This window comes from Natator depressus, chromosome 27, assembly GCF_965152275.1.
Source record: "Natator depressus isolate rNatDep1 chromosome 27, rNatDep2.hap1, whole genome shotgun sequence".
Taxonomy (NCBI): Eukaryota; Metazoa; Chordata; order Testudines; family Cheloniidae; genus Natator; species Natator depressus.
In genome coordinates, this window is record NC_134260.1 from 9,050,678 (window position 1) to 9,073,770 (window position 23,093).

The 23,093-nt window shown below is 57.6% G+C and overlaps 1 protein-coding gene across 4 annotated transcripts in view; it reads left to right on the forward strand.

Moving 5' to 3' along the window:
- Positions 1-776: 776 nt before the first annotated feature.
- SAMD14 (sterile alpha motif domain containing 14) overlaps positions 777-23,093 on the forward strand; it is a 33,477-nt gene continuing 11,160 nt past the window's right edge. The window contains exons 1-2 of one of the 4 annotated variants that reach the window (XM_074940963.1): positions 777-815; positions 12,816-12,867. In XM_074940963.1, the coding sequence (XP_074797064.1) occupies positions 12,828-12,867 (40 nt within the window). In that variant the 5' untranslated portion in view covers positions 777-815; positions 12,816-12,827. Of the gene's footprint in view, positions 816-991; positions 1,073-12,815; positions 12,868-23,093 lie in introns of those variants that run through there. The other 3 variants (XM_074940965.1, XM_074940964.1, XM_074940962.1) reach the window with 3 other exon arrangements.

Sequence of the window (23,093 nt, forward strand, 5' to 3'; positions counted from 1 at the left end):
TTGAGCTCACAACCCTGGGTTTAGAAGGCCCCTGAGCTATCCCTCCCCCCTTAAAACCCAAGGCCTTTCTCTTCTTCGCCTGCGCAGTAAAGATCCCACAGAGTTTCTTTTTTGTGGGATCAAGGATCCCCCCCCCAATGGATTTAAAGAACAAGCAAACAAAAGAGTCGCCACCTTCCATTGTTGCAGAACACTTCTGTGCTCCAGCCCAGAGGTGGCTGCATTTCAGAGATGGGTGATGCCATTGCATCTAGGCCAGAATGCTCAAACTCAGGGGCATCAAGTCAGTCCCTCAAGTCCCTATTGAATCCGCCTGATTTCTTCACAGGTGCGGAGCATCACGTCTCCCCTGGCCTCTGGTGGCAGCTGTGGGTGTCAGCACCTCTGACGATCAGGCTTTGTTTAGGTACCGACATAAAGGAGTTGAGCTGGGGGGGGAAGGGGGGATCCAGGCTGCAAGGCTCTCTGGAAAGCTGGGCTCTTTCAACCTCTGTGAGCCTGTGATTTCTCATTCTCTGCCTCTCTCTTCTTCATCTCTTCGCATCTGCCCCCATCTTTCTGGATCTCCCAGCCCCAGGGAATGGCTACGTGGTGCCAGCTCAACAATGCATCACCCCGTCAGCACCAGTCGAGGGATAGGCAGAAGCCCGGCCAAGCCAGCAGCTGGGAGTTGCAGCCAAGGCAGCATCCCTCTTCCCTGACTTCAAGCCAGGCTGCCTGAGCTGCTTCCGGGTTCCTGTGACCCCCCACCCCCATCCCCCGCCTTTCCCCCTCCCTCAAGTCCCTGGGACCATCCCAGCCTGGAGAATCCAGAGGTCAGTATGAAATTTCTCTCTGCAGAACCTCCTCCTTGCAGACCTCCCAGGATGCTCCCGCTGCTTCCTTTATCCTCCCCGCTCCCTCCTTGAATTTTTGCAAGCTTGCTGGATCCAAATAAGAGGGGGCCGGGGGGGGGGGGGAGAAAGGGGAGGGGCGGGCGGGCGGGCGGTAGCGGGGGGGGAGCCACAAGAGACGCCTCTGGATCCCGGCATGGACGCAGTAGGACGCTGCTGAGGATGCCAGGGTCCCCTCGGTGAGTGTGTGTCAATTTCAGCCTTGCCCATCAGACTTTCGGCTCGTGTCAGTTTCAGGGCTGCGCTTCCTTCTCCTCCGCGGCTTGTTTGGCTGCCGGCTGGGGGGCGGGGGGGTTGTTGTTGTTGTTTTTTGGGGGGGGGTCCTTGTTTGTTTATTTCCAGCCCTGCCTGCATCGAGGCTGCATGGATCGCAGCGGCTTGCAAGGCTGCAGTCCCGATCCAAATAGTCTCCCCCCCTCCCGCGCCCCCCAAACCCTGCCTGTTTTGATGCAACCATGGGAGGACAGCGGCATATTTTGGTGTTTTCCTGTCGGTCCGCTCCGGGTGGAAACGGAGCGATGGGGGGCGGGGAGGGGGGTTATGATGGTGAAAAGTGTCTTCAACTTAGGGTGTTTATAAACGTATCTGAAAGACGGGGAGTGGGGGGGTGGTTGTGGGGGGGGGTAGATAAATGCATATCCATTTATCTACCCCCCCCCAGGTGGGTTCAAACCTGGGGGGTGGGTTGGATTCTATCAAACGCTGTGCTTGATAGAATCCAACCCACCCCCCAGGTTTGAACCCACCTTGGGTTATTCAAACCCCCCTCCCAGCATGAGGCTAGCGACACTTTAAACATTAATCAGCTGCCCTCTCTCTCTCTCTCTCTCTCTCTCTCCCCTCCTGTTTTCGATCAATAAATTAATAACCATTAAAAAAACAACAACCCGGCTCCTCTCTTCTGAGCCAGCGCTCAGCAGCCGCCTGGGATTTCATTTTAACCCTCCCTGGCCTGGGCTTCTGGAAAGGGGACTGGGGTCTAAAATCCAGGCTGCAGTTCAGATTTGAGCCTCTCTGCTCTGGAGTCTGGTGGGGCTGTATTTCTTCCCCCTCCTTCGCCCCCAGCAAGCTGGCAGAAGCAGTGGCCTTCCCTCCATGGGGCTGTGCAAGGGGATCTGCAGCCCCACAGGCCTGGCTGGGTTCCTGAGCTTGTTTGGGTTCAGTGGGATTGGCTACCCCCTGGGCTGGGTTTGGAGAGCTAGGCCTTGGGCAGGGTCCCTGGCTGTTTTCCCACCTTCTCCCCTTGGTTTGTTTTATCTCTGGGACTCGCTATGTCCACCTTGCCTCCATTCTGCCCTTCATTCCCTGGCCGCCCCGTGCATCCCTTCTCACTCCCTCTGCATCTCCTCTTTTACAGTCTTCCTTTCCTGCAGCCCTGCTCTCCTCCATAGACTCTGATTTCTTCCCTCTTTTCTCCTCTCCCCGCTTTCTTCCTCCAGGATCCCACTTCCATCTCTCTCTGTCTCCCCCCCCCCCCCCGCAACACACACACACTCTTCCCCTCCCATCTCTCTTCCTCGTTCCCTCCTTTCCGCACGGGCTCTCAAGCCTCTTCTTTCATCATTCGATCTGAGCACTAGGCCCACATTGGTGTAGATTTTCCTGCCCTTCGAAGGCGTTGGATCTATGGCTAAAATGGACAGACCTCTCCCTTCCCCCTCCCCCACAAGTGCACCCTTCCCCTCTCCGCTTGAACTGAAATTGACCCATGGCCCCTGGAGGGGACTCTGGCTAATGCTCTGGCCTCTGTCTCAGATCTCACGGGGTGGGGGTGTTCATACGGCTGGAAGGAGTTCTCCCCTAGATGTGAGTGTGTGTGTGTCGGGTGATTAGTTTGCAGCACAATCGTGGAAGGGCCTCTGGAAGAGAAGGACAATTGCTTCTCAGAGCAATCAGACCCCTCTCCAGATCCATTATTTTGCATTGGCTTTGGACTCCCGCCTCCCCCAGCTCTGCCCCCTTAGGCTGGGAGCATGTTCCTTCCCCAAAGCAAAACGAGTTCTGGGAAGCAGTTAGCTGGATGAGGGAGATCCAAGGTGCTGCAGGTCATGGTGATTCAGCAGGGGGGCACTCTCTCCCCCACCCCCAAGTCTGCGCTGACCCCCAACGCCCCTGCTGGGGGCTCTGGTCACTGCTGCTGGAGGTACTGACTCTCATGTGAGACACAACCCAGGTCCTGAGCCTCTCTGTTGCAATCGAGATCCCCTGGGGATTTCCGTGGCAGTCAAGGAGGCTAGCCCCAGGGTCCTGGTTAAATCCTTGGGCAAACGGCATTCCGCTTCCTTACAGGTGCCCTGCAGCTTTCCGCCGGATCTAGTGTTCTTCACTTCCCATCTTCAGCTGCTGGGCAAGCCTAGCCGTGCCGCTGTGTAAACCAGCGGCCGCACCCCCACCCCAGAGGTGGCCGCATTTCAGTGGCGGAAAAAGCGGCTCCATTTGCGAAGCACTTTGACGCTAAGGGAGCTGTCTGAGATCGATATGAACTGCTGCCAGAGCAGACGTATGAGCCATTGGGCTGTAATTTTCTGCCTTTCTGTCTCCCGACTGCTCTTTCTGGGGACTGAAAATCCACAGGCATAGAAAGGTTGCTTCTCCCATTGGCGTGCCTCCCAGTAACGGTGATGGGAGCAGTGCAGACCCCACGTGGCATTAGATGCTTCCCTTCTGATAACACCAAGGAGGCTGCAGTGGGGCAGGGACAGAGGGGAAGAAATTTGGCCCTGCCCTACACTTAGGCCAGAACAGCCCTGGGCCTAACTTCCATCCCTGCTCCGGTGGCTCCTAGGGGTCTTTTAGGGCTGTCGAATCACGGGAGCACAGGTCAACCCCGGCCACGCTTCCACCCACCTAGAACGGCCCCGGAATCCCACTGTTGCCTGCTCACCCCCGGCTCACCCCTACACTCGGGGCTGCTGCAGCACTGACAGAGGCTTCCTCTGTACCTGGCGGTAATGGGGTCTGGGGCCCTCCCTTCTACCTCAGAGCCCCCTTGGTCCCACCCTCACTGGGGCAATGGGCAGCAATGAATTCAGCCTAGGGAGTTTGGGGGCACTTTATTCTACACCCATCTTATTTGTGTTTCCTTGTGGTGCAGCCCGCTCTGGGAGCCTGATCAATCTTGCTCCTCAAGCCCAAGGCCTTGGAGGGCTTCCCAGATATTAGCCAGTAGGCCCTTTCATCAGATAAAAGAATTGGCCACTTTGTCCGGCTAAGAGGAACTTCTCTTGGAGGAGTTCGACATCCTTTATAAAAATGACTGCATTACATCACCTAAACCCTGCCCCGGGGAGGGGAGATCTTTCATAGATTCATAGATATTAAAGTCAGAAGGGACCATTATGATCATCTAGTCTGACCTCCTGCACAATGCAGGCCACAGAATCTCACCCACCCACTCCTGCGATAAACCTCTCACCTATGTCTAAGCTACTGAAGTCCTCAAATAGTGACTTAAAGACTTCAAGGTGCAGAGAATCCTCCAACAAGTGACCCATGCCCCATGCTGCAGAGGCGTGGCACATTTAGATCTTTATTTTTTTTTATCATTTGATGGCTAATATTGATGTTTTTTTACTAATTTAAATGTTCAGTTAGGGAAAATTAGGGGGGGTCAGATGATGATTTAATGTTGAGATTCAAAAAGTTAAAGCTCTCTAACCATTCCTACACAAAGGGTCAGCATCCCATGGCGAAATGTCTGAAGTAAATATCGGTAAATGAAACGCTAATACGTTCTCAAGCCGTGTTTTCCCTACTTTGCCTAGCTGTACACTTTGATTATTAGCAACGGAAATATTGGGTGTGTCTGCGGTGAAATTGACATTTACCGATAAAAATCTAATCCTTCCAAGACTAATTATATCCATTAAACCAGTGGTTTTCAACCTGTGGTCTGCAGACCCGTGGGGATCTGCAGATTATTTCTAATGGGTCTGCAAAAGGCGGTTGTTCGCACAGAACAGTGGTTTTCAACATGTGGTCCACACAGATTGTGCCTAAGATTTACGAAGGGATCCGTACCTCCACTCAAAATTTGTTAAGGGTCTGCAAATGAAAAAAGGCTGAAAACCGCTGCATCAAACCAACGGGAAATGGGAGAGGCCCAATGACTTGCCCAGGATCACACAGTGAACGGGGGGCAGAGCCAGGAATGAAATTCAGGAATCCCGACTCCCAGCCCCCTGCCCTAACCAGCAGCCCACGTGAGCCGGGAGAGCCCCAGAGTCCAGATTCCCAGTCCCCAGCTCTCACCACTCGACACATTGAACATTCAGTGTAATGCAGGTTTGTTGATCCAGAGGGGCCCTTAAGAGCAGCATCCTCCTGGGGCAGATAAACCTCCCTGTGGCTGGATGCTTCCCGCCCTCTGTGACAGCCCGAGCACCCCGCGGCTCAGCTGTGCTGGGGATCTCGCTTCTGGAAGGCGGGTAACTCGTCTGTGAATGTTCGCTCCAGGCTGGGACACGGCAGTTGACGTCCCAAGCCAGGGATGGTCTGGTCCACACCTTTTCCACCAGCGGGGCAGTGGGACTGGTTGGCTTGGAGGGTCGCTAAGAGATCGTGGGTATGGCGACACTGTGATTCAACCCCCATGCCTGGCCCGGCGCAGCTGACTCGGGCTCATGGGGGATCAGGCTGCGAGGCTGTAAAATTGCAGTGTAGACATTCAGGCTCGGGCTGGAGCCTGCGCTCTGGGACTCTCCCCCAGTGCATGGTCCCAGGGCCCGGGCTGCAGCCCGAACCGGATTGTCCCACAGCAATTTTACAGCACCGGAGCCTGAGTCCGCTCACATGGGCCTGCCCAGTTGAGGGTATTTAATTACAGTGTAGACATACCCGAAGTGACCTTTCACCTCTAGGTCCCCGGGGGTCAAACTCAGCTCAGCAGGGATTTAAAGCCGATGGCAGGGGGAGCTGCTGGAGGCCGGTAGGGGATGATTTGATGGGTGCCTGTCAGTCTCTCCCATAAAGACCATTGTCTGTTTTGATGCTGATTATCACCTTGTTATCAGCTCTAGGATTAACGGTACAGGGGCATCTCCTTTGTCATGTCCTTCCAGGCATGGGGCAGCTGCCTTGGGAACTTGTTGAAGTACCAGAATGCTGGGGTAACTCCGTTCAACCCCACTGAAATCGACAGAGCAGCTCCCAGACAAAAGTTGGCCCATTAACCGTCCCTGGCTCTAGCTGTTGCTTGTTATTATTACTAGCATTCCTCTACAGAGGGTCCAGTGGAGACTGAAACCTCATTATGCTGGGCACAGCGAGAGACCGTCTGGGCCCGAGTGGTTACACCTCATTAGCCAAAGAGTGGGGAGGGGAAACCGAGGCACAGAGAGGCAAAGCAGCTTGCCCGAGATCATGCTGCAGTTCAGAATCCAGGTGGTCCCAGGTCACCAGACTACATGGCCCCTCGCTTCTGTCTGCTCTTCGGCAGAGCCGTCAGTGGTGACCGCACGGAGGGCTGGGACGTTGGCCTAGCAACCCCCCTCTTCACTCCATCCCTGGTCTGACAGGCTTTGAGGTGGTGGTAAAGATGGGAATTACTGTCCAATGTGGGGGGAAGTGAGGCTGGCTGAGATGGGCTGGAGCTGGAGCAGCTGTTTGTCTGATCCGGCTTCCTTAAGTGAAACCACGTAAAGGGAGTAGAGACGACCAGCTTGCGTCTCGTGCTGACTCTTACTTGCAACCTAGCAGGGGCGGGGAGGCACAGAGTGTGTGGTGCGATCAGCCCACTCTGGGGCCTGGCAAACTCGTACCAGTGTCAGGCAGTTCAGGGCATGGCATTTAGCAGCTTTTCCGGCCACAGGCTCGCTGCGGCGTGGTGAAAGGGCAGGCTTGCCCAGCTAAGGCAGACCCTAAACAGAAGGCAAGAGGAAAAAATTAGGGTGGAAAAGGAAAAGGGCCCGCAAGGGGGGGCCGGGCAGCAGGAATCGGTCTCCCCTCCCACATGGCGCTCAGGAGTCAGTAAGGGGGGGCAATATGATTGGGGGGAGGGATAGCTCAGTGGTTTGAGCATTGGCCTGCTAATAAACCCAGGGTTGTGAGTTCAATCCTTGAGGGGGCCATTTAGGGATCTGGGGCAAACATTGGGGACTGGTCCTGCTTTGAGCAGGGGGTTGGACTAGATGACCTCCTGAGGTCCCTTCCAACTCTGATATTCTATGATTCTATGATCTGGCTCCTTTCTCTGGGCCAGGCGCTCTGACTTCCCTTTCAAGCCAGCCTTTGGATTCATTCGCCATTGCTCCCCTGTGGCCCTCGTCTGGTACCCAGCAGCCCCTGTCCGTGGGGCAGCTGCCCGCTGCGCTGTGTCTCCGTGTGCTGGAAAACCTTGCTGCCCCGCTGCAGGGGAAAGGCCAGGCTCGTGTGGCCGAGCGCCTCTTCAGCGTGTTGTCCCATTTCAAAGAGCTTAGCTCCCTGTCCCAGCCCGGGTGCAACCTGCAGCCCTTTCTCCTGGCCCCTAGGAGAATTTTGCCGCTGCCTTCCTGGCGATCAGGATCTGGCCCACGCTGCAGTGCAGGGGGGACGTAGGGATGCCAGAGTGACCCAAGTGGAGAGAGGGCACCAGGACTCTCCTGTGGATTTTTGCTGACCATCAGGGTGTGACCTGAAAAATGCCCCCTTGTGCCCTGTTGGGGTGATGCCCAAGGGACGGGTCCTGGCCCATGCTCCTGCAGAGTTTGTGGGCCGTGACTCTCGATTCGCAGCCTGGAACGCTGACCTGTAGACGAGGGGCGTAAAGTGGCAAGGCTCTCTTGATTTCAATGCGGTGCCGATGAACAGTGGCTTGAGGCGTCTGGTTTTAGCCATCTCCTTGGCTATGCATGGCTCTCCAAATACTGGGTGGTCTTCTGCACTGAATGGTCTATGCTTAAAAAAACCCTATATGGCTGAGTGGCTAACGAATCCAACTGCGGTCATTCTGAGACTGAGCCGCTGGGTTACCTTGGGCAAGTCACTTCTCTGTGCCTCAGTTTCCCCTTCTTTGCCATGAGATGATGACCCTGAGCTGCCTCTACAAAGTGTATTGCTAAACTGGAGAGGGTTCAGAGAAGAGCCCTGAGAATGATTACAGGATTAGGGAAACATAGTCACAGACTCACAGAGCTCAGTCTGCTTAGCTTACCAAAGAGACGGTTAAGGGGTAACTTCATTACAGTGAATAAGTGTCTACACAGGGAGCAAATATTTAATAATGGGCTCTGTGCTCTAGCAGTGAAAGGAATAACATGAGCCAATGGTTGGAAGCTGAAGCTAGACAAATTCAACAGCAAATAAGGTGTATGTTTTAAACCGTGAGCGTTTATCCCCTGGACCAACTTACCAAGGAGGGTGGTGGATTTCCCGTCACTGCCAATTGTTAAATTAAGATCAGAGGTTTATTCTAAGACATCCGCTCTTGGGGCATGGGTGGTGGGTGTACCCTGGGCTCAGTGAGGCTAGCCCCTGGCCGGTCCCTTCTGCCCGAGGCGCCCCTCCCTTGTCCCGCCACCCCAGCCCCGGCCTGCCCAAGCAGCCCCAGCCCCGGAGTGTGGGGCGAGCAGCGTGGGCCCAGCGCTGGGTAGCATGCCCCCCCGCCCCTCAGCCCCAGAGCACTGGGCAGAGTCCCTGGCTGCAGGCTGGCCCCCATTAGCCCCAGCCGTGGCCCCGGCCATGGGGGAAGAGCCAGCAGTACTGGGGGCTGGGGACGGAGCGTGGGCAGGATCACACAGGGCTGTTTGGGGAGGCTCGGCCTCCCCTGGCCCTTGATGCCTGCCGCCCATATCTAGGGGTTATTTTGGGGAAATCCTCTGGCTTGTGTTATCCAGGGGGTCAGACTAGATGATCACAAGGGGTCCTTGGAGTCTAAGACTCTAAACCTTGGCTGGAGACCGTGTAAACGCTACGTAGGGTTATCAAGGAGCACAAAGAACTGAGTTTAGCCCTGAGTTTACTGAGTTCAGTCAGTCCCATTCCACCATCTCTTTGCTGGCCCATGGTTTCCTATAATCAGGTAGCTCCAGCCTCCAGGCCCTGATTGTCTACATGGGGAAACTGACCTGACTAGTTACTGTGGAATAAAGCGTTCCCTGATACCTAGTCCAGACCAGCTCCCCATGTGGCCGCTCTTCTGGAATAAATGTGAAGGATAGGGGGGAGGGATAGCTCAGTGGTTTGAGCATTGGCCTGCTAAACCCAGGGTTGTGAGTTCAGTCCCTGAGGGGGCCATTTAGGGATCTGGGGCAAAAAGTGGGGGTTGGTCCTGCTTTGAGCAGGGGGTTGGACTAGATGACCTCCTGAGGTCCCTTCCAACCCTGAGATTCTGTGACTAGACCGTCCGCGTGGGAAGCAATTCCCGAGCAGCTATTGCAGCCGGCTTCCCCCTAGGACAAGCCCCTGGCGTGTCACCATTCCTCGAAAAGCTGACGCCCCTTGGTTCATTGCACAGCGGCTGCTCTGTCCTCAAAGGCGCTGGGCCGTTAGGAGTCTTTTCTCTGCCGGCGCCCTTAGTCAGCTGGCGCGCCCCCCGTGGGGGTGGCTGACTTTGCAGGAGAGACCCGGGTTTGAATCAGGGAGGAGGGAGGGGCCTGTGGTGCGTGGCCGGTGGTGCATGTCAAAGGCCAGCAGGAGCTGAGTGCTGGAGGAGGGGGGGGGGCGGGTTGCCAAGCTGCTTGCGGGGGTGGCCCTGGGGAAAGATTTTCAGGCATTAAAGCGTCTTTCTCTGCTGCTGCACGGTTCCAGCATCAATGAGGCCTCCAGGGAAAGCCCCAGCCCTGGCATCCCAGCTGTTACAGAAGGGAAAGTGCCACATAGCGGCTAACCCAGATGAAGGCTCTATTTCCGGAGCGGAGACGGCAGTGACTGTAACCCTCACCCCGGCCTGGATTTGAACCCTTGACTGTCTGCCCAACCCCCTTGCCCCTTGAGCTAAAGAAGCAGCACCATAGCGGTTAGCAGTAGCAGGCTGCTATCCTCTAGCAGACATGGGCACGTGACACACGTTGTCAGGCTAAGCAAGGTGCCTGCGCATAGTAAACACTCCCTGCCCTAAAGATCTTACAGTCTAAAGAGAGCTGGCCCGTGCCTCAGTTTCCCACACTGAAAAACGGGGATGTTGCTGCTGATCCCCTTGCAGAGGCACCCAAGGGCTTTGTAAATTCCTTGGGGACCGCACAGTGCGAGGTGCTGCCCTACTCCTCATTCACCCTCATGCGAGCGAGAGAATCCGGCCCAGGGCTGGTGTATTTAGGGTGACCAAACAGCAAATGTGAAAAACCGGGATGGGCGGGGGGGAATACAAGCCTATATAAGAAAAAGACCCAAAAATCGGGACTGTCCCTATAAAGTCGGGTCATCTGGTCACCCTAGGTGTGTTCCTGACTGGGATCGGCTGGGGGCAGTACAATAATGTCCTATGCCTAGAGATGGGGAAGAAAAACACACTCACTTATTAAATTGCCTTTTCCCCCCTGACGCTGTCCCTTCGCTTTCCCGGTTCAGGGCCATCAAGCCAGATGCGTCATTTTCTTTCCAATTCTAAACTCAAGGCTGCTGGGAGTAAAGGCAAAGCTCCCCAGTCTGGTTTGACAGGAGTTCTGCCTGGGGTAGGGGGAGTGTACTGCCCCAAGGGGAGCAGTGGGGATACCTGGGGAGCCCCCCAGTGAGGTGGGGGAATACACCTTCTCCTACACCCCTTTCTGGGACACTCCTTGCTCCCCCCTGCATGCTGGTCCTAGTGCCTTACAGGCTCCCCAATTTGGTATCCCATGCGCCCCCTGCCAGTTTGCCTGCATGTGGGGGGCAGAAAAGGCCATCATAGAATATCAGGGTTGGAAGGGACCTCAGGAGGTCATCTAGTCCAACCCCCTGCTCAGGGCAGGGCCAATCCCCAATTTTTGCCCCCAGATCCCTAAATGGCCCCCTCAAGGATTGAACTCACAACCCTGGGTGGAGGAGGCCAATGCTCAAACCACTGAGCTCTCCCTCCCCATCCCATCTCCAGTCCCTGCCCTGCGCCCCTCATGCTTGGCAAGTGGCAGATTTTATGGCGGGAGAGGGAACCGCTGCTGTTTGGAGAGTGTGGGCCAAACACGGAGGAGGGAAAGCAAACAAACCCATGACAAGTGGCCAAACGTGAGATCAGGCTGCCAGAGACTGTGCCAGGCAGAGACGCTGCCAGCCTTTCCTGTGTGAGAGCCACGTGCTGCCCTCTGCCCAGCACTGAGGGGAGGGTGGCGGGGGAGGCAGTCCCCAAATGCCTCCCCATTGGAGCCCACGCCTCGCTCTGCCCCAGCGGAAAGTCACACCAAATAGTTGACCCTGGGGGCCCAATTCTGCAGTCACGGGGAGTGTTGGCAGATTAAAGCTGGCAGGATCAGGCCCAGCGGTATTCGTACTGTGATTTATATTTAGTGCATCTTTCTCTGCCCAGGCAGGATGGTTCTCTGCAAAGAGGCCTGGGAGTCAGGACTCCTGGGTTCTCTGCCTAGCTGTGCAACTGAGCCAGTCATGTCAGTCCAGCGGCTTCCCTGTCTGCAAAACTGGGGGTCACACCCACCTTCCCGCCCCTGGGTGCTGTGGGTCTGGGTTCGTTGTTTTCAAAGCGCTTTGAGATCTTTGGAGGGAAAGGGCTGGATAAGATCAAAGGATTTGGGGAGAATATTACCATTGTCACATGGAGAGGGGAACTGGAACTCTAGATCAGATCATCCTGTCTGGTATCATTGCTCCAAAAGTGTCTGGCCCCAGCTGCCCCAAAGGAAGCTGAAAGAAACCCTTCAGTGGGCAGTTATGGGATAATCTGCCCCTGTGACAAGTTACCTCCTGACCCCTAATAGTTGGCATGCCCTGAAGCCTGAGGGTTTATACCCCTCCCTCAAATCTTAGCTTTTTACATTCTCTCTATTATAAGCCGGGATACTCTTGCTCTCCACAGAAATGCCCCGTCCCCTTTTGAGTCCTGCTCAGCTCTTGGCCTCAATGAAACATTGTGGCTCTGAGTTCCACAGGCTAATTGGGGGTTGTATGGAAAAAGTATTTCCTCTTATCAGATTGATCCAGTTCTAAAACCCCGAGTGACTGACATTTCCACCATGTCCCTTAAGTACGTCCTTCACCCCGCCAGTCAGGAAAATACCAGCCGTGGGCCGGTGTCTCCTCTGTCTAACCTGCGGGAGTTGTATGGCGGGGAAGGGAGAGGCAAATCAGGCCTCCTGTCTCTTTAAATAGACGGACAATAGTAGGCGATCAATCAATGTCCATGTCTTCTATTGCATCATCCATCCTGATTCCTTTTGTCCAGCGATGGGGTGGTGGGGTAAGGGAGAAGGGGACAGCAGGGCTGGGGGAAAGGGAGGACAGTAGTGTGTGATAAGGGGGATCATGCTATACTGCTAGGTCCCTCTACCGCCCTCCCCCACACTCTGCCCCCAGGAGCCAGCGGGCTTGGTCCAGCTCCAGAGCCCGGCTATCTCCAGGGTACTTCCGTGGGGCTCCTACAGGCGCCCGTTATCTGTGCAACGGGTCCCGCTGCTGCGGCTCCATGCTCCGGACACGTCCGGCTCGACCCCGTGTAAGGGCTCGGGCTGGGCTTCCGCCCGGGGTGCCCGTGAGCCGACCGGGTCCGGTTCGAGTCTGCAGAGACGCCGCGGCAGCTCCGGGGGAAGCCAAGCAGCGGGATGGCTCCGCCTGACCGGCTGCCCCGTTCCCCTCTGTGACACAGGGCCCACTGGGTAGGCAGCTGAGACACCATTGCCGGGGAGAGTACAACCCGGGCCAGGCCCATATGGCCCCCACTGGCCCTCCCCAGAGCTCCCTCGCGCTCCAGATGGACAGGGGGTGCTCTCCGGTGGGTGCTTGGAGACCCCAGGACCTCCCCATGGATACCCGTGCCAGCTGCTTGGCTTTGGATCTGACCCTACCTCCCCCTTCTCTCCACAGAGCCGCCCTGCCATGTCGTCCTCCAGACGCCAAGACACGGACGAGGTTTTCGGTAAGTCCGCTGCCCAATCTGCACCCTCTTCCCGCCCGCCCTGGTCTCTCTGAGCCCACGTCCCCTAGCGCCCGCACGCTCGCCCCCGGCATCGCCAGCCAAGGGAGACTTTCACCGGCCTGCAGAGCCGGCCAAGGGCGGCGCAGACCCAGGCTGGGGGGAATGTGGGGCTTGGGGAAGGAAGGTCTGGTGGGAGGGGGGTGTTAGGGCCTGGCAGTTGGGGGCCAGTGAGCTAGGGCGTGGATGGGTTGGGGAGCCGGGGCATAGGGGTGGATGTGGGGGAGGGGGGAATTTGGGAGCTAGGACCTGGCTGGGGGGAGGGGGAGATCAGCAAGTGCAGGGGCCCAGGGAGGGTCTGGAAATGAATCCCCATCCTGCCCCTGAAAGCCGAGATCTGTTCGCCCACCCCTCTCGTCTATGGGGCTCCCTGGCCCACCGGGGCCTGGATCCCTGGGAGATGGACTGGGACAGCTGGCCTAGGCTTCTGTCCCCTCGACTCCGTCCTCCAGCCCTAGGCTGGATTCATCCCTGGTGGGAGCTCCCGCCGCTGCCCTCCGGGGGCGCTGTGCTGGGGAAGGGCAGGACCTGCTGAATCAGCGCCCAGCCCTCTGGCTCCCAGGCCTCCCGGCGGGGAATCGGGGTGCAGCTTGCACGGACACCGCCTCTCCCGCACATGCCTAGGTCAGACGGTGCCTTAAAATCATAGAATCATAGAACATCAGGGTTGGAAGGGACCTCAGGAGGTCATCTAGTCCAACCCCCTGCTCAAAGCAGGACCAATCCCCGATAGTTGCCCCAGATCCCTAAATGGCCCCCTCAAGGATTGAACTCACAACCCTGGGTTCAGCAGGCCAATGCTCAAACCACTGAGCTATCCCTCCCGCCCAATCCCTTCCTGGGAGCCGGGTGCAAGTGGGGCCCTAGGTGTGCGTGGCCCCCTAGGATGTACACGTGGGGCTCTGCCTCCCCGCAGGCGCCTCTCCCCACTGGCCTCCACCCCGTGCCCACTACGGCTGCTGGGATCCTGCAGGGACCCTGCATCCCGCTAGAGCCCCCTGGACGACTGCACGGGTCGTATGGAGACCCCCAACACACACACACACACACACACACCTCCCTCTTGTCTCCAGCTGGTCCCCCCTCCACTTTCTCATCCCTTGCTGCTTTCTTCCCCTGGTCCCTCGGTGGCCAGGTGCTGCAGCGCCCACTCCAGCATCCACTCCTACTTTGCCTCGATTTCCCATCCACCTTCTGTGGGGGTCAAAAATCTGTCCTGCTCCCCGTCCTCGGGGCCTGATCCTGCCTCCTTCGGCGGCCTGAGACTCTCAGGCAGGATGAGGAGGGTTTGGGGCACAGAAGGAAAAAGGATCAGGCCCCTCACGTGTTTTGCACCCGTGGACCTCCTAGCCTAGGCGGTTGTGCAAAGCACGGCGGTTGTGCAAAGCACGGCTGGCTCTGGTGCAGCTGGTCCCAGCTGGGGACGATAGCGTGACCCTGTCTTATGTGGGTGCAGGGCATCCACAGGGGTTTGTACTGCAGTAGCTGACCCGGTGCCAGCCAAACCCAGTGTAGACGGGGCTTTGTCAGAATCTCCCCCTCCCAGTGTGCATCTGCCCCTCTCATTGGCTGACGGCGATAAGCACCCAGGCCGGTGTGCGTGCATGAGCGTGTCCACACTCACACACGGGTGCGCGTATGGTGCCCGTGATTAGCAGGAGCCTGAGCCGTGCCCTCCTGCAAAGGCCACTGCCTCAATTCCCCGGGGGCTGGAGCTGAAAGCCCACGTGCCAGCTGCAGACGGCCGATGCAGGGAGTGGTTCCCATCTGCGGCTGGAGGAAAAAAATGTCACCCTAAAAATAACCACGCAGCAGGGCGGAGGAAGCGGCTGGCAAGTGAAGGGGTGAGTGGCCCCAAGGCACAGCTCTGATTTTCCCCTGCTCGGGTTGGCACCCGCCTGGCATGCCCTATTTGTAATGAACGAGCTGAGATGATCAGTGCGTGGCAAAGACAGCCCAGGGAAGGCTGGAGACAGGCAGCGTGGTGAGTTACATCCTCATGACGGCCGGGGGGTGATGACTGTGGAAGGGAAGGGATGCGGTGACTGTTTGAAGAAGACGGTCATCTAGCCCAGTCCCCGGCAGGACAAAGTCATAACTAGACCGTTCCTGAAGGTGTTTGCCTACCCCAGGGGTTCTCAAACCTCATTGCACTGCGACCCCCTTCTGACAACAAAAATTGCTGCACGACCCCAGGAAGGGGGGGACCAAAGCCTGAGCCCACCTGAGACCCACTGACCCGGGCGGGGAAGGGGTCAAAACCAAAGCCCAAGGGCCCCAGCCCAGGGGCCTGTAGCCTGAGCCCTGCTGCCCAGGGCTCAATCCCTCAATCCCTCCGGCTTTGGCTTGGGCCCCAGCAAGGCCCCCTGGCCACCCCACTGGCGATCCCAACCCGCAGGTTTGAGAACCGCTGGCTCGAACCCGTTCTTCAAACCCTCCACCGACGGATTCCGTGCGCGCACCTAGGCACGAGTGCCTGCAAATGTCCCTGCACCCGTGCAACGCACATGCACTCGTGCCAATATTGGTGGGCACACAACACCCACGTCCCAATAGGCCACACGCACCTGCCTGCGTGCTCAGGTCCCCAAGCGAGGTGCACGCGGGCATCAGGAGTTGCTGCGCTGTTTCTTGTTTCCCAGTGGCTTCTGCTGGAGGCAGCTAGCTCTGGGGCGGGGCGGGCTGGACACTCAGCTGGCGAATGCCGGAGAGCATGAGCCCGGAGCGTGCAGGGTGATTGCCTTCGTTCCTAGATGTAAATACGAGACTGCAGTAACTGACGTGATGAGGAAATGGGACCATAACACAGGACCCATAGAGCAGTGGTTTTCAAATGTTGTTTTTTTTTTTCCCGTGGACCACTTGAAAGTTGCTGAGAGTCTCGGCGGACCACTTGATGATCTTTCCAAATGTTGCTTTAGCTAAGTATTGTAAAGCACTTTGGATAAAAGTGATATATAAAAAAACCCTTAATAATCATTAAGGGTTTTTTGTTCTACAAATAAAAACACACAACTCATATTTTAATATCAATAGGCTTATCTTTCTAATGCGATGGACGTGCCCTCTCTCCCCCTCCGCGGCAGCCCCCGAGCTGGGGCTGGGAAGGAGGGGAGTCTCTCCAGGTGCGCACTTTAGAGGGAACTATCCGCGGCCCATCGGAATGGCGCTCGGTCCACAGACCCCAGTTTGAGAACCTCTGCCACAGAGCACAGGAGTTGGTGGCTGTTGTAGGAATGGCTTTGCAGCATTGTATATTGTGAGGTGCGGCGAGCCCTGTACCCGAGCCTCTGTAGAGGCAAGGGGAGCTGGGTGGTTCCTGGTGGCATCGCTACCGGCTCTGTCTATAATCCAGATTGTCCAAAACGGTCCATTATAAGACTGTTTCCAGTTGCTTAGAACTTTTGCAGCCCAACTGGTTCAAGGTTGGCAATTTCCCCTGCCTCAAACTGAATTTAGAGAAGGTGTGTGTGTGTGTCGGGGGGGCGTTTCAGTAAAAACTATTTGGCCATTTCTGAGAACGGGGTGAGGAGAAAACACATTGTTTTGCCCAGGTTAACAATCATTCTTGGGTCCATTTCTTTGAGACTCTCTAGCGCCCCCAGGCTTTGGTGCAGGGAGTTGAAATTGGATGGGGGTGGGGAGAGTTTCAAGGTGTCAGCCAAGCCCCAGCCCCACTGGGCTCGGGGCGACACGAACACCTCCTAAGAACCCTCTCCACCCCCAGTCTAATAGATAAGGCAGCCGAAAGCTGGGAGAGACAGGGAGTTGGAGTGGCTTGTCCAAGATCACCCAGCAGATCAGCAGCAGAGCCAGGAATCAAACCATGTGCCTCACGCCCTACCCACTAGGTCATACTGCCCCTCGCGTTTTTGAGGCAAGGCACCTTCTTTCGGTGCCTAAATGGGAGTGGAGCTCGCCCCCCGCGTGCGCATGCTGAGCCCTTGAACATCAGGCCTTAGGCTCTTTAGAAAACTTCCTTTGGGCCTTCTAATAAAGTGTCAAAAGCCAGTCTCCCCTGCCAGAGAAGGGGAGCGCTCCCACCCCCCCGGGGCTGGTCACTAAGTCACTCTCCCTTGGGCGAGGAGGTATTTTGGGGCAGTCCTCTGGCCTGCGCGATACTAGAGGATTCTAATAGTCCCTCCTGGCCTTGGGGATTTGAAATGGGCAGAATGTCTGATTTCCCCCCACCCCGCCGCGAGATTTGCTGGTTTTCACAGCATTCACCGTCCTTTTCACATTTCCTGGGAAATCCAGGACAGCTGGGAATCACAGGTGCAGGTGGCTGGGAAGCAACGTGGGGCCCGGGGAGCTCTGCGTGCAAGCGGAAAAGTCCGTCCGGCGGAGAGGGGCACGCACGACAGTCGCACTGAGCCGGCTGCCGGCTCAGCCGTCCCTGCCTGCTAGGCATTTTCCATCTCCGGCCTTTAAAGCTCGCGAGCATTAGTGCGGTGGGGGCTGGGCACAGCCTGCAGCCTCCCTGGGTTCAGGGAAATGTTGTTTGCTGCTAATGTGAAGCGTGGAAAGTGCATCCAGATGCGATTGGGCCGCCGTCCCTCGTGACGGGGAAAAGGCAGTGCTTGGCTGCGCGCCCTGCGAAGGGGGATCTGGGCAGAGGCTGCCGGACGCACGCAGGCCCCGTGATTCTCTCCAGCGAGCGGCTACCCGTGTGCCACTGATCTTCAACTCTCCCCTTCCAGGGCCCCGAGGAGCCAGGCCGTAGGCTCCTGGCCGCCAGCGTCCCCGCCTCTGAAGCATCCAGCGTTGGCAGCTGCGGGAGGCGGGATACTGGCCGTGCTGGGCCAGCGCTGGTCTGATCCTCTCCAGCCAAGGGGACAAGGGGGAGGTCGGGGCCCAGCACGGCTGTGGGAATGGGGCTCCCCCTAGCCCCTTCTGTCTGGTGTGCAAAAAGGCTAGCCAAGGCGTTAATCTCTCCCATGCCCTCAGACATGATGCCTGGCGCTCAGAGCAAAGCAACTTACAAAGAAATCTGTCTCCGTCTCTCCATATCAAACTTTGCCAGTCACGTCCCAAATCAGTGTCCCGAGACTGCAATGAGCCCTCAGCATCTGGGGCAACCCTCGGCTCAGGCCTATTTGCCTCTCTTGTACGCCCCCCCTGGCATCTGCCCCCTCTCTGGGGCTCTGCCGTGGGCAGACTCAAGGCGGGTGAGGTGATCTCTCTTGTTGGACCAACGGCTGGTGGCTGAAGGGCCGTGCCGCCAGAAGTTGGTCCAGGAACAGATATTTCCTCGCCCATCTTGTATCCGGGGCGCGACACGGGTCCTCGACTGGTGCAAACTATGTCCAGAGCGGTCTCGTAGGGCAAACCTCTGTGCGTTCCCAGCATCTCTTCGGCCTTGTCTGTGCCAGGGAGGTTGGCCTGGCTGATCCCTGTCCCAACCCGTGTGCAGAGCGGTCTCTGCACCACATGGCTTGGGCCTGCTCTGGGCAAGGCTCGGCTGTGTCCGTCTGCATCGGCTTTTTCTCCTGTCCATCCCCCTCCCGCTCACTCCCCGTTCTCGTGAGCCGCGCGTCTCCTTCCCTCCCGCTCCCCGCTGGAGTCGGCTGAGCGGCAGCTGATTCTGAGCTCCTGGAAGGCTCCAGTGTGTACATGCGTGTGTACACACACACACACACACACACACACACGCCTGATTAAGTATTCATGACCTCCCGAAGGCAGCTCCCTGCTCTGTATGCAGGGAAGGCAGAGGAGGCTGGGATGAGAGATGGGGGAGCTCTTTGTGAGTGAACGTGTGTATGTGTGTAACTGTGTGCGCGTGTGTAGGGGTGTTTGTACAGTGGGGTGTGTGTGGAGCAGTATGTTTTTTAGTGGTGTGTGTGTGTGTGTGTGTGTGTGTGTGTGTGTTAACCCTTTGAGGACAAAACACACCCGTAGTAATTAACCCCCCAGGGTCCCAGCCCTTCGGAGTATTACCCAGCCAGTGCACTGGGATAGGGGAAACTGAGGCACAGGGAGACTTGACCACTGGAGATCCTGGTTCTGTCTGGTGTGGCTACCTGCCCCCCCCATCTCTGCTCCATTTGCCTCCCCACCCCCAATTTAGGAATTGTCCAGTGACTCAGCTTCCCTCAGGGCAGGGGAACTGAAGCTGGCTAATCACTGACACCTCAGGGTGACAGGCCGAGCATCCAAGGGCTCTGGGCTTATGGGGTGAGCTCCCATGGTGCAGGATTGGGAGGGGGGACTAATGTCTGGCAGGTGCCCCTATGTGAGGACCCTGCCTGATGCGGCTCTCAGAGGAAGTGGGGTAAGCCAGTGGGACAGGGGGAATCCCCCCCCCCAAACATCTGCACAGCCGCCACCTGTTGGCACACAGGTGAACGAGCGTGCCAGTGTGTGCAGGTGTGGGTGTGCAAACATACCTCAGTGCAACTGGATAGGTGACCTGCACGTGCGATGGGGGGGGTGGTAAAAGCCACCAGCCGTGCAGCACTGTCTGCAGTGTCCCCCAGGGCCTGCAGGCTCCAGAGTGACCCCCAGTGCAGTGCTGACCCAGACACCCCCGAATGCTGGCAGTGCCATCTGTAGTACCCCCCAGCACTGGCAGTACCCCTCCCCCCCGCACTGACAGTGCAGTGCCGCCTGCTGTGACCTCCAGCACTGGCAGTGACCCTCCTCCTCCCCCGCATTGACAGTGCAGTGCCGCCTGCTGTGACTTCCAGCACTGGCAGTGACCCCCCCCCCCGCATTGACAGTGCAGTGCCGCCTGCTGTGACCTCCGGCATGGGCAGTGACCCTCCTCCTCCCTGCATTGACAGTGCAGTGCCGCCTGCTGTGACCTCCGGCATGGGCAGTGACCCTCCTCCTCCCTGCATTGACAGTGCAGTGCCGCCTGCTGTGACCTCCGGCATGGGCAGTGACCCTCCTCCTCCCTGCATTGACAGTGCAGTGCCGCCTGCTGTGACCTCCAGCACTGGCAGTGACCCTCCTCCCCCCTGCATTGACAGTGCAGTGCCACCTGCTGTGACCTCCGGCACTGGCAGTGACCCTCCTCCTCCCCCGCATTGACAGTGCAGTGCCGCCTGCTGTGACTTCCAGCACTGGCAATGACCCTCCCCCCCCCCCCCCCATTGACAGTGCAGTGCCGCCTGCTGTGACCTCCGGCACTGGCAGAGCGGTACTGGGCCAAGCGCCCCCTGGTGCTGGCAGTGCAGTACTACCCCAGGTGCTGTCCAGTGCTGTCCCATGCGCCCAAGTGCTCTCAGTGAAAATCTGGCCATCAGTATCACAATAGGAGCTGCTGGGGACACCGGGAATCTGTCCCTCGCTGAGGTGCCAGCCTGGCCGCTGGCTCCGCATCTTCACTGTCCAACACTTCAGACAAAATGCCCCCCCGCCCCTCGCTGCTTTGTGAGACTCAGTTTCTCCAGGCCCTGCCCCTATAAGATCCTGCACTGCCCAGGCTATGGGGGTGGGGCCCAGGACAGAGGCTTAGAGTAGCAGGTGTGTTTTGGCTTTGATGGGGGGGGCGGGGGCGGGCCTGGCTTAAACCCCGTAAGCCCCTTTGGAAAGGGAGCTCTGGGAAGAGCCCCTCTCAGCTGCGAGGGATGGAAGGGAGCTCCCCCCATTAGCGGCAGGCTCTCGCTCCTTTCCCCTGGGGACGACGGGTTTATGGGCTATAACGGATGGACCCAGGCCGCGGATGCTTTGTAAATTGGATCGTCAGCTGGGGCGGGATGGATTTATCGAGCAGCATAAGGAATAGCGCTTTCGAGAGCGTCATCTCTGTGCGTGTGCGCGCATGGGTGGGCGTATACCGCTGTGCCTGGCGTTTGCAAGTCCCTGCCCCTGGGTGCCATGGGGCTGAGAGTCCCCGGCGTGGAACAGCGTAGGGGTGAGCGAAGGGGTGTGGCGGCACACTTCTTGGGGGTGCAGAGGGGGTCACGCTGAAGCGTGCAAATATCTGCATGTGTCAGGAGGGTGAAGTTTGAGAAGGTATGGGGGGTGTTAATGGGGGTGCTTCTTTGTGGGAGTGGATTTCTAGGCGTGTCTCTGGGGCCTGATTCTCTGTCCCCGTGTGACCATTGACAGTGCAATGGGCGTATAAATCCTCCCGAACCAGAGTGATAGCAGTCACGCCCGCTGGGCATGGTGCAGGGCAAGGGAGAGCCAGGCCTAGTGGTGGGTGTGCACCTGCTTGTGCAGCACCTGTCCCCGGACACACTCAGTGCTTTACAAGCATTAGCTAACCCCTCTGGGAGACAGTATTAGCCCCATTTCACAGATGGGGAAACTGAGGCACAGAGCAATGTAAACAACTCGTCTGGAATCGTGCGGACGGCCATTGGCAGAGCTGGGAATACAACCCAGGAGTCCTGACTCCCAGCCCCCTTCACTTGAACCACTGGCCCAAATCGCCTCTGAACGGTGAAGCCTTTCTTTGCTGGAGATGGGGCAGATTCTTGCCCAGCGCTGGGTCTGGGAGCTCAGAGAACCTCTAAGGATCAGAAAACCTCCAAGGAGGGCGGGATCTCGTGGGCACTTTTGGCCTGTTACCCCTGCTTCTTGAGAAGGCATCAGGATGCCTGGGCCAGGTCATTAACTCCCCCAGCCCTAAAACATCGCCCTGGCTATACAGCTCTCTCTAGTGACTGACCCACTGGTTTCTCTTACTGATACAAAACCCAGTAGATCCAGATTGGGCACCACATGCCCCCCTGGGCCGGCGGGTGCCAGGACAGATGCCAGGCAGTTTGCTCTTCCCAGAGGCTAACTGGCCCCCGGGGGGGGGGGGGTTGGCAGGGTGCAGAATGACTGGGGCAAGCGCCACCTTGACCATGACCCCTCCCTCCTCTGCCCGGTGTCCGCTCTACCCCCAGCACCCTGCTTCGGAGCTGGCTCTGCCCCCAGACGTGCGCCCCCCCGTGCCCTGGTGCTTCCCCGACGTGCCTCGTGTGCCCATCTAGCTGGCACAAAGGGATTGCCGGGCAGCACAGGAGGGGGCCCTCTGTGTTAACAATGACGGGTCGGGCACCCTCCGTAACGATAAGGATTTCCAGGCAGCCCTGACCACTGGGAGATTTGCTAAATCCATCATTTCTGCCCACAAACCAGTGCCCCCCAACCCAAGCCCCAGCTCGCTTGCTGGTGGCGGGGGATGCCTTCAAATTAGCTCGTCATTTCCACGGCTTTGAACTGACTGGGTTCGATGGTGCTTCTGCCCCTGAGGATCAGGGCGGTCGCTGGGCAGGGTTGGCAGCCCCGCTGCCAGAGCTAAACGTGGCTTCAGTTAGGTTTAAACTCATTCTAGGTCCCCATTTAACTCCCTAAAATAGAATCTCAGTGTTGGAAGGGACCTCAGGAGGTCATCTAGTCCAACCCCCTGCTCAAAGCAGGGCCACAATCCCCAATTTTTGCCCCAGATCCCTAAATGGCCCCCTCAAGGATGGAACTCACAACCCTAGCTTTAGGAGCCCAATGCCCAAACCACTGAGCTATCCCTCGCCCTCCCTGAGCAACCTGAGATGTGCCTGCTTAGTATCCTGGGGTAGGCAGAGTGGCTGCGGGGCCTAGGTGTGAACCGTGAGCGTGCGGGAGTGAACATACGAGTGTGTGCATGTGAGTGCGTCCACGTGTGTGTCTGTGGGTGAGTGCATGGAGGTGTGCGTGTCTGAGGATGCGTGCAAGGGAGTACATTGACATGCATGAGTCCATTGACGTGTGTCGGGAGGGGTGCATGTGAGGGCATTTACTTGTGTGCGTGTCCGTGTACACGTGAGTGCATTTATGTGTGTGCGTGTGAGTGTGCCCGAGTGCATTTACATGAGGGTGCATGCGAGTGTGCATGGGTGTGCATCTCTGGGTGTCCATGAGCTTGTGTGTGTGTAAATGTGCACATGCCTGAGTGTGCGAATGCACGTGCGTAAGACTCTACAAGTACCAGTGGGAGACCTCGGGTCGGTGTCCGTGTAAGAGAGGGAGGAAAAAACTGAAGGGGGGGGAATCAAGGCTGGATGAAGAGCCCTGGGAGGAGGCTGTGCGGGCGTGAAGGCTGGTGACTACTTCGCTAGCTCTTGCCCTGATTTCAGCAGGATCCTGTCCCCCGCGTGCTGCCGTGGGGAGGCGTTTCCTGGACAGGCTCCAACACAAGGAGGCAAACTGGCTTGGGGACCTCACCTGAGTCAGGCCTGGGTGCCCTCGAA